Consider the following 11,090-nt stretch of genomic DNA (forward strand, 5'->3'; position numbering starts at 1 on the left):
GTTGAGCAGATAGAGCTTTAAGACAGACTGTTAATGCAAATTCAGTTCTGTTTTATTTTTCCATTTGAATGTTCAGTAGCGCCCAATTGGCCTGGCAAGTATTTTGACAAAAAAAAATTGACAAGAAAAAAAACATCAATAGTTTTACATTGAAAGAAGATGCACAATGAACTTTTTAAAAGGTTTTTTTTTGCTTTTTTTTTCAAAGGATGCAAATAAGCTTGAGTGTTAATGGTGTGTGTATATATGTTTGTGTGTGTTTGAGTGCATATGGTGTAAATTTGTGTGTTTGTGTGTGTGTATGGTGTGTTTGAGTATATAGTGTGTTTGTGTTTGTGCTGATTATGTGGTGAGTCTGTGCATGTTTTTTGTGAGCAATTGCAGCAGCATGGACTTTGGGGAGAGCAGTAATACTTGGACCTAAGTACTCTTTGGAGGGGTACTGATTGTGAACGAACACGTTCCTGCATTACCAACATGATCCACAGCCACAAACTCCACACTCTCCTCACAGCAAGAGGCCGAGAAGGTGACCAAGGTCTGCGTGTCGGTCACGGTGCTGGTTATGTTGCCGTCAGCGCCGCGATGGAAGATTTTTTCGATGCCCGTCCCGTCGCCGTCAGACATGGCTAAAGAGATCTCCCATATGGGACATTTTGGGCTCCTGTGTAACTCAACGCATGTAGGCGGCTTCAGGTCTGTGATCTACAGAGAGTGAGAGAGAGAATAACTGATCAGAATATTTTTCATTTAGTTTAATAATAACTTGATGAACTCTTCCCCCCCTGAAATATCATTTAAATTTACGTATTTATTTTTTTTCCCAGAATAATGTTTGCATTATTGAAGGCATTTAGCTTACTTGGCTTTCCTAACACTTCTCTGTTCTGAGTAATCCAAGGGACAATTCCTATATGTTCCTATTTGGATGTACTGTACACCACTTGCAATGCACACTTTGCATCATGTCATATTTGTGAGAAGACAGTATCACATGCCGGTAACATGCAGCACTCACACACAGAGCTGCATGATGAGGTACAGAAAATGTTTGAATAAAAGTCCATGTGGGATGCTGATCGCACATTATACTGTAACACCCTCGCAACTAAAACTACAGTAATTAACAGACATTTCGTTGTGCATTATCCCATTGTACCACTGTATCTAGTGCACAAAACACCAAAAATGAAAGATAAAAATGCTTTTGAAAGTTTGGGAATAGTCACGTAGCAGAGAACATAAACATAAAAATATGTTCTTCAAAATGAGTCTAAATGAAAGAAGTTACAAATCTTTTTGAGATCAGTCACTATGCATTGTTGGACAAATGCACATCGGTATCCCAGAAACACCCCTGTTATTCCACCCAAACTATCATTTAAGCCTTCACAAGGTCACACTGAGAGAAAAGATTCGCAAATGTTTTAGCAAAGTATGCAGAAAATGTGCACTGCAGTACTAAAATAGTAAAAGAGGTTTGGTATCAGCATCAGTATCAATATTGGTAATACTGTCCATAAATATATTGAGCATCGGATCAAACTGTAAATATATGGTATCACTCAGCCCTAGTTTTAAGGCTATACTTGAACGTGTGCTGACTGTGTGATCTTTAAATGATATCGATGTTACACTCAAAACAGGAAACTGTCCTTGTAAAACTCATTATAGAGCCAAGATTTATGAACATATAACTGAAACTATCTGATTATTCCAAGTAATCACCAATCGCATGCATTTTTTCTCTCCCCCCCCCCCCCCCCCCCCCCCATGTTTTTAATTGTGTAGTGCCCCTCAATACCATGCTCATGACGGTCGTGTGGACGATGGCGTAGTTAGACTGCCCTGTTCCGGTCGATTCCGCCACTATGGTTATGGTGCAGGCGGAGCCTGATGGAGTGCTGGGAGGAGCTAAGAGATTCAGCGTACCCGTAGCACTGCTGCCAGCAGCCAATGTGACCGAACTGCACACGTAAAGACACATGCATCAGACAGTGTGACATGCAGACACAGAAGTGCATAAGCACACAAACATGAAGAGAAACTGAGAGCGAGGAAAGAGACAAAGATGTATTATAAAGATGTATTACAAATTAATACACGATCAAATTCGCTTCGTTAGCTACTTGGAGTACAGGTGTCTTCTGATTTTCCTTTAACTATCTGATATAGGTGCAGATTTTACAGGTATTGTTTATTAGATTGCAGCAGGACAGGTCCACTTCAAGCTCCACCCACCTGGGTGTGAATGAAGCCACAAAGTTCTGAGTGGCTCGAACTTGTATTGTAGCTGTACCCACATTCCCACTCGCAGTCACATTGAAGGGGACAGATAAGGGAACTCCAGGGTGAAGAATGAGAATCCTCTGCACCTAAAGGAACAAAGAAAACAAAGGAAATGACATGAACTCACAACAACTTTGCAGTTCTTTTTTCACAACATAAAGAACTAGTCAAAATGTCCAAATCTCTTTTTAGTACCTGTATGGAGATCTGGGAAGCTTGAATCTGATTGGTTGACTCTCGCTGAAACAAGTGTCCGTCACTTTTACCCTCAGCTGCAGTGTGAACGGGCCGTCTGGGAGGGTTGGAAAGAAAGCAAAGAACGTCCCCCTGTCCAGCTCCCTCATGCTGGGTCTCAGTGTAGATGAGCCAGTTGCATCCAAGACTGACAGCTCGACCTCAGACAAGGAATCAGCACCTACAACTCTCAACATGAGAGTCGAATTCCCCTCTGAACACAGACCGACACATAAAACACACACAAAACACACACACACACACACACACACACACATATTAATGAACACAGTAGTCAAACATAATCATGGAAAAAGAAGGTGTTGGGTGAGTCTGTTTGACTGTATGAGTGATGTGGGCGGGACTACCTGCTGAGGGCCGTCCCTCTATCTCCACAAATCCAGGATGAAGACCCTTGAAATATCTGATGAATTTGTACAGGAAATCCAGCACACTGTGGCCTGCAAACACATAACAGCCAAGAGAGCATGACACAGAACTTTTCTTTAGGCTGTTGTTAAAGAAACTTTAGTTACACCAGGCAACTCCACAAGGCTGTGTGGTGTCTCAAAACACATGTAGATGCATCAGTCTCTCTAAGGTGTTAACCCATGTCATCAGGTCTCCCACAGTAACGGCCATGGGCAGCAACAACTGTCTTTCTGTTTGGACAGAGGACACTCAAATCTGCAGCAAATTTTGAACTGGAGGTTTACTGTCCTTCTGGACGAACAGTGCTCTTCAGGTTAATCTGGACAGTAACTATCGAAACCTTGACAATATATCATTCAGTTAGGTTGATGTTAGCGACTTTATCTGTCAAAACTTCACAAACAGGGCTTGAGAGGTGAACGATTTCGAAAAAGTTGTGTCTGTGTGACCGAAGAAAGGTTTAAGGAGGAGTATTTAAACACTCATTAGATCCATGAAACTACATTCTCAGTGAAAAAAATTTTTAAAAAAAACTGCAACAATCAAAAAGGGATCCAGAACGTGCAATCTTCTCAACTTCATCTACAGTCATGTTGTCTGAGGGGAAGAACACTACCAGATTAAAGTTCAGTAATTTCTCCTCTGTGTTTTAAAGCCTTTCGTTCTTGTAAAGGAAAGCTGATTCTCAAAACTGTAAGACTCCAGTTCAAGACTGACTCATTCCAACTGACTGGCACTTTGTATCCTGACTTGTATGATAGCATTTTTATACATTTTACTATTATGTTTTATGGTTATGTTTTAGCTCTCATTTTTTAAACAACATGCAGTGTTTTCTTCTCAAGAATAACAAAGGATCAATAGACAACTGAAACAAGGTAAGATCTTAAAAAAAAAGTGTAACGGTGGAAATCCATTGACTGTGGGAGAATCATGAAGGACTCTAAACATGGACCTGAGTGACAGACTTTACCTAAGGGGAACCCCTCAGATCTGGATTTTAGTATTTTTTGTAAGGTAAACATAGGATTCTCCTTACACACACATACCGACATGAATAGTTGGACATGGTTTGCTCACCTATAACTCTGATGTTGTATGGACGGGTGGATCTAATGCTGATTTGCCACGTTCCTGTTTGCTCCGTCAAATGAGCAACGTGAAGATTTCCCACTGCAGATATCTCCCCCAAAGGCCCTGATTTCACTGTGCTTTCCTGACTCACACCTACGAGAACAATGCATGTCATTTTAAAGCATCTGGGGAATGTCTGTATGTGCGTGTGGGTTTTTTTTGTGTACATGTTCTGTATGTGTGCGTGAGCACATGCATGCATTAGGGGTGTAACGGTATGCAAAAGTCACTGTTTGCTACATACCTCAGTTTTGAGTCACGGTTTGAAATGTTTTCAGTACAGTAAAAAAACGACATGCAAAACATGAAATTTCTTTTCATTTATTATGAATTTACTTGTAAACTTATAAACTTGTACAAAGTTGTAAACAGTGGCAAACTGTCCCTAATTTCCAGTTTGCACTCCACTCTGTTTTTTCCTTGTACCGTCTTATCCATTTGCCCTTGCCCATTGCTTCTGTAGTTCACTGCAAAACCAAAATGTTCCCAAACAGGAGACCTGAAGAATATGGGACGGTTGTCAAGCTCTGGCTTTGCAGTCGCCATACTTACGAGGCTGCATCACTGAGCACGTGCTAATTCAGTTGCTATGTTATGGCTCCATTATGGAATGAGAGAGGAATTTTAGCTCTGGACACAGAAATGTAGATCTTGTCAAGTATCACTATATACTTGGCCATGACTGTGGATGTTTGTATCGTGGTTTCGGTCTCAGTTTCAGAACTGTTACACCTTTAGCATGCATGTGTGAGTTGTGTGTATGTTTATGTGTGTATGTGTATGTGTGTATGTGTGTGTGTGTTACCTGTGGGGCTCTTCAGTGTGAAGCTCACAGAAAACCCAATGATGTAAATGGACACATTGTGCACTGATGGATCTACCAGGAATGAAAAAGTCTCGTCCTTTCCTGAATCCCTGGACACTTGAAACAGGTTTACCTATAGGGTTATAGAAACACAGCCAAGTGAGGAACAAGGCAGTAGGTCGTGTTTTGTTGGTGGATATGTATATGTTTTTATTTGTGTGGGTGTGTGTGAGAGAGAGAGATCAGTACCAGTGAAGAGGAAACAAGATCCATTATAACAGTAGTGGCTAGAGGCAAGGTGCTCTTGGACACCTCAATGGCCAGTCCACCAGATAGTTTGGCTAGTTTCTCATACAGTATGTTATCACGGTTTGACACCACGCTCCTCCTCTTCCTTCTAGACAAGATGTTTGTTAGCAGGAACGATACCTGTGAAACACACACACATACACAAGAGAGTGGCAACGAGCGATCAGAAATTTTCTGTCCCCAAATATTAACTTGACTTTGTGCAGATGGTGGTTTTAAACAATTTCAATCAATGCAGCTGCCAGAGTCTTGACCGAATGTGAAACAAACTGTAAGTTTAAACCCAATGTAGCTTCGCCTCATTTTGTGGTGCCTCTTGTTCCACAACACGCTGACTGGGTCTCAATGTCGATTCCATCTGACTGCAGTACCGTTTTAAGACAGGTGAAAGTGACCATTTGAATCAGTTTTACCTTTGACTTGGTGCTGTCAATCAGAGAACGGACCGCCCCTTCTAATTCTGTGTCCTTGGCGGCGGCATCAGTGAAAAGGTACATTTCAGATGAAGGAGGTGCTGTAGTGAGGGCCAGCTGAATGAACACACACACACACACACACACACATACACACACACACACACACACACATACACACACACACACACATATATACACACACTCAGAAATAATATAAACACATGGGCAGTAATTGCACGTGTTCCTGACAAACTTTGCCGGAACTTAGCCAAACGTATCCGGAAACTACCACAGCATCTCAATGGTCACACACGTGCTGATACCTGTAGCCCGGAGAGACTTTTTTCAGGGAAATCAAAGTTTCTATCTCCATACACAGCAACTGCAGCTATCATCTTCTTAAATTCGTCCACGTCAGCGGTACTCTTGACTGGTCCCACATCTACACACGCAGACACAAAACACAGCAACAACTCACTCTTTCACACCAACTTTCAAGACACTTCAATTAAAAATAGAACAAAACAACAATACAATGTAAACACACACACACACACACCTGGGTCATTGAACAGGGCAAGGACATAGAAAGAAGGTTCATCATTTGTTCCTCGTTTCTTGTCGATAATTTCATTGGTTAGTCTCCGAACCTCAGCTATATCATCACTCATGCTATTTGTGGTATCGATCACAAAACACAAGACAGAGGAACGACTGATGCCCAGCATCCTGGAAAGAAAAAAGGAGAAAGTGATGGGGTTTCATAAGACTGATTTCTTAAAAAATACTTTTTGTCCGAATGTTACAGGATATTTGTTACTTGGTTAAAGATGTGGTTCAATCAAGAAAGTCTGAACCATAGTCAGTTGCTTTTTACATGTTTTAGCAGTGGGTTACATAAGAGGAGGGGTCTTTTGAACTATTGTTCTCCTGTAATTAAATCTAATTTGTTAAATCAAATTTCTTTCTTGCATTTTCTGAGATGCTTTTTCAGCAGACTTATATTTACCAATTTGTTGTTGTTGTTTTTCATGTTTTAAAATTCAACAGGTCTTCAGTGTGTGATTTCTCCTTGCTAACTATATGAAAACAGCTTTACATACGAATGTAAACACCAATAACACCCTGTTTTGTCCTGCCCTCCGTGAGAACCAAAGAGAACAACATGAAAACATCATCAACATGATTACACATCGCTCAAGAGACCCTGCCCCTGGCTAACAATACTGTGGGCTGGAGTCCTCCTGGGAAACTGTAGTATCCATCGGCTTCTGCTCCAGCCCTGCACAGAGAAGCCTCATTCAACTAATCAAGGTCCTGTAAACCACAAAATATTAGATTCATGTGTGTTAGATTAGGTCTGGACCAAGATCCTTCGGGGGACTGCAAGCAACAGCGAGTATACTGAACAAAATCATGTCGGTACTTTGATGACATGTTGTTTAGCACATTCGAAGCCCAATACAGTTATGATCTGAAAAGAAACTCAGTTTGCAACTGTGACACGGTACGATCCCAAAAGTTGTCCATGAACTACTGGCATCACGGACATCAGCGCTAACACTGAAGTATGGCCTCATACGAGACAAAAGCTAATGCAGTTTGTTTACTGCTGCTAATGGCTTCAGGAGCAGGCAGGACCATTATGTTGAAAAGGAAGCCCTTTACAACACACTGCAGAGATTCACCTTGTCCATAATGATGATAAGACAGACAATGTTCATTCTAAAGGACTTAAGCCAAAGATATTAATTACTTATTAGCACATGGTTTTGTTGAATACTTGATTCTGATTGGTCAATTACAGCATTTTACGGTATGTACAGATAATGTACAGCGAGCTGATCATTATAGCAAAATAAAGACCTGCATCACCCTGTCAGGGTTTACATTATTCCTTACATAGCTTAGTGAATTGTTATATGAATTGTAATCAAAGGAAAGTGCTCACATCTGACCTACATAATACTCATTATTTCATCAAACCTGAGGTATCTGCTCAAGGCTAATTTACTTGGCTCTCATCTGCTTTCCTCCTCCTCTACAGGTATTTCATAACACACATCTGGGAAAATTCCAAAGAGAACTGAGAGATTTGGCTTGGAGTACTGTGTTACTTACACAAAGACATCACTTCTTGTCTATTAGCTGACATTATTCAATTACTTTGTTATAGTCGCATTTGTCTTGCATGTAAAGAGTATCCTGATCAGCAAGATAGCAAACTGGAAAGCAAATGGACTCAACCGAATACAGGCCTACTGGACAAAACACCTACCAGCTTGGCTCCTACAAGGAGAGACTTGTCTGCTCAGGAAGGATAAAGAGAGGGGCACAAACCCTTGCAACTATCACCTAGTCATATGTCCATCAACAATATAGAAGCTGCTCCCTGGAATGATAACCTACAGCATCACAGATCACTTGCAGGAAAAGAACCTCTACAGACATTCAAGAAAGGTTAAGTCAAGGGCAACTGGACTTGTTGTAGATTGTTGAAAACGTTTCACCTCTCATCCAAGGGGCTTCTTCAGCTCAGTTAAGTTCAGAATTGAACAAGCCTCTTGGATGAGAGGTGAAACGTATTCAAGGATCTACAACAGGTTCAGTTGCCCTTGACTTAACCTTTCTTGGATGTCTGTAGAGGTTCTTTTCCTGCAGGTGATTGGTGATGCTGTAGGCTATCATTCTTGGATAACTATGACCTGGATGACTGAGAATCTATCTATCTATCTATCTATCTATCTATCTATCTATCTATCTATCTATCTATCTATCTATCTATCTATCTATCTTTCTGTCGGTCCACATACTTCAGAAACCGATGGTCCCCTGCTGTGTTCCGAATATTTCGCAGTAGGTCAACAGTGGCATCAGTGGCTAGCTTTGCAGCAAGATCATGAAGGTCAGATTCAGGGTCATCCTTGTGGATCCCAACACTGAATAAATCACCATGGCTACATTTACCTACAGTAAGAGAAAAGTTTAAGGTTACTGAAAGAGGTTAATTTGAATACAGGAGAGAATGCAGGATCAGTAGATGTTTTACTTCTCACCACATGATTGGGTGTGAGGAAATTAGATGAATTCTGATATGAACAGAATCAGACAGTAAAATGTGAGAGGAAAAGGTAAAAAAAAAGCTGAGGAAAAAGAGGGGAGAGTGTTCAAAACTCTCGCTGAAATAACATGAAAACCATTAAAAGCTAAACGCATTCTCTCTCTCTCTCTCTCTTTCCAACACACACACACACACACACAAAATATCAGTTACTTGACTCACAAAAACGACACTCCAAATTGACAAACCTCACAAAAATGAGGAGGAAACTCAAAGGGTCAGGATATCACTGTTTTCCTCCTTCAAAAATTGGTTGTGCCACTGTGTGTGTATGTGTGTGTGTGTGTATGAGAGAGCGAGGAAGATAGTCCTGTACAGTACCTGCTGGTTTGGTGATTCCACGGCTTTCATCGTACCCTGATGTAAGTATGTTAGACTTTAATATGTTTGGAAGGATGAGGTTCGGACAAACAAACTCTTCACATTTCCTGCATGTCGGGGTGTCAGGATCTGAGAGAACCAGAGATTTGAGACATTAACCAGAAAACACACATCGACACATAGACATGTGCACACATAAGCAAACACACACACAAGCACACACACCCACCTGCAAGATTTTCCATAGGGAGGTCTGGTCGTAGTAGACTGGCATATGGTTTTGTATTTCCCAACTCAACCCAGTTACTGTGACTGTAGAAATCCTGAAATGCATCACATTGATGAAAAACATCACAGGTAAACAGACATTGTGTGTGTGTGTGTGTGTGTGTGTGTGTGTGTGTGTGTGTGTGTGTGTGTGTGTGTGTGTGTGCATGTGCGTGTGTGTGTATGGGGGGGGCACTCAAAGAATATCTCCTCTGATTCACCTGAAGGGTGTGGCTGACGGCACCTAAGGTCCGCCTCGCCGCTGCCATGTTGTCCGCTGCCAGGCTGGCTCTAATGCTGACCACGCCCTCAGTGATGAGGCTACGTGCCTTGATGAAGGCCTCATCGCTGAAGTGATGGGGGGCGCTGTTGAACAGGTTTGTGTCCACCAGAGTGTTTGCAGTGATGATATCATCCAAGAGCTCCCTGAACCTAGCAGCTGACACTGCATCGCTGCCTTCTAACGCTTTCAGACATGCATCGAGCACCTTCTCCGCAGTCTGTTCCACCTGTGACACGCACGCATGTACAAACACACACAGACACACACGCACACACACACACACAGAAACACACACAAATTTGTACTCATATCCTAGTGGGGACTTCCCATTGACTCCCATTATTCTGTAGCTAAACAATACTAACACGCATGTACAAACAAACACACAGACAAACACAAACACAGGAAAGATGCTGTTGTATGTAGAAACTAAAAAATACACTGGTTAAACTTCACACACACACACACACACACAAGTTCTTACGGGTGGAGTGAAGTCCTTCCCCTCTGCAGTTGCTACTGCCTTGCATGACTCCACTGCCTCTCCCAGCAGTGCTTCTTCAGTGATATCAGTGTGCGATCTTGAGTCAGATGTTACCCGTGTGGGATGAAACGCCAGCCCTTGGCCAAGTAGCACAAAGAGAAGGGCCAAGCTATATCTCATCTTAACTAAACTATACCCTGAATAGGGGGAAAATTCACACAAGTTAAATACAGTCTTAAAAAGTGAAGTTGACAAACATGTCTAAAAAACATTGACAGTCAGTTTGAAACAGTGTGACTTTGAATGCTTAGCCAAGATAAACAGGGACATGAACATTGATGGGGAAATAGCAGAAGTGGAAGACATTCATTATAAACTGGATTGAACTTTCATCCGCTAAAATTATGACATAATGCATTTATCCTCAATGTCTTTTTTCAACAAGGAAAAAAAAAAAAACCCCAAGCGCCCTCTTGGACAATCTGTGCATCCATGTGGTGTAGCGTTGCTATTGGATGGATAAAGTTCCATATTTTTGTGAAAGTCTCCCTGCCTCACTGCACATGGGGCATGAATTGCTGAATGACACGCAAAATCTTTTCAGTCAGAGTGTGGAAGGAATGGAGGCCAAAAGCAACATGCCATTTCGGTATTTTGCTAAAGCTAGCATTACGCAAGACATGGGCAGGAATACCTCCAGCAAGACCAGGTAGTTAATAACAGGGTCACCTACAAGTATTCTTGTTCCAAATTTGGCTCATTCGTATCAGATGAGAAACATTGTGACTGGATGAGCAAACGGTACCATGATCCATAACAGAAAAATTACCCAAAAGTTTTTCCCTCAAAGCAAAACACATTAAAACACAAAAAAAAACAAAAACAAGGCAGAGAGTATGGCCTGACTGTTTGGATGCACTGGTTTACCTGCCAGAACTGCAGAGGATGAAAATGATGTCTACATGATGGAAAACAGAGATAAGAGGTTGACTACA

General features: G+C 41.6%; 1 protein-coding gene across 1 annotated transcript; it reads right to left on the reverse strand.

Annotated features, from left to right (window-relative positions):
* Positions 1 to 420: 420 nt before the first annotated feature.
* Positions 421 to 10,275, reverse strand: LOC115820644 (von Willebrand factor A domain-containing protein 7-like). The gene is made up of 16 exons (XM_030784281.1): positions 10,096 to 10,275; positions 9,550 to 9,837; positions 9,291 to 9,384; positions 9,062 to 9,190; positions 8,433 to 8,586; positions 6,179 to 6,348; positions 5,943 to 6,061; positions 5,617 to 5,733; positions 5,144 to 5,323; positions 4,895 to 5,027; positions 4,036 to 4,182; positions 2,892 to 2,984; positions 2,556 to 2,737; positions 2,242 to 2,375; positions 1,805 to 1,967; positions 421 to 705 (listed from the first exon to the last, which is right to left on the reverse strand). The coding sequence occupies exons 1-16, from the start codon at positions 10,273 to 10,275 to the stop codon at positions 421 to 423; spliced, it is 2,568 nt and encodes an 855-aa protein (XP_030640141.1).
* Between the last annotated feature and the right edge of the window lie 815 nt (positions 10,276 to 11,090).

Source organism: Chanos chanos, chromosome 9 (genome assembly GCF_902362185.1).
Source record: "Chanos chanos chromosome 9, fChaCha1.1, whole genome shotgun sequence".
Classification (NCBI taxonomy): domain Eukaryota; kingdom Metazoa; phylum Chordata; class Actinopteri; order Gonorynchiformes; family Chanidae; genus Chanos; species Chanos chanos.

Excerpts from the sequence above, each read along its gene's own strand:
- LOC115820644 (XM_030784281.1), bottom strand. The coding sequence starts at position 10,275 with ATGAGATATAGCTTGGCCCTTCTCTTTGTGCTACTTGGCCAAGGGCTG. Across the intron at positions 9,838-10,095 it reads GGAAGGACTTCACTCCACCC|GTGGAACAGACTGCGGAGAA; the intron begins GTAAGAACTTGT and ends TGCGTGTCACAG. Across the intron at positions 9,385-9,549 it reads CCGTCAGCCACACCCTTCAG|GATTTCTACAGTCACAGTAA; the intron begins GTGAATCAGAGG and ends GATGCATTTCAG.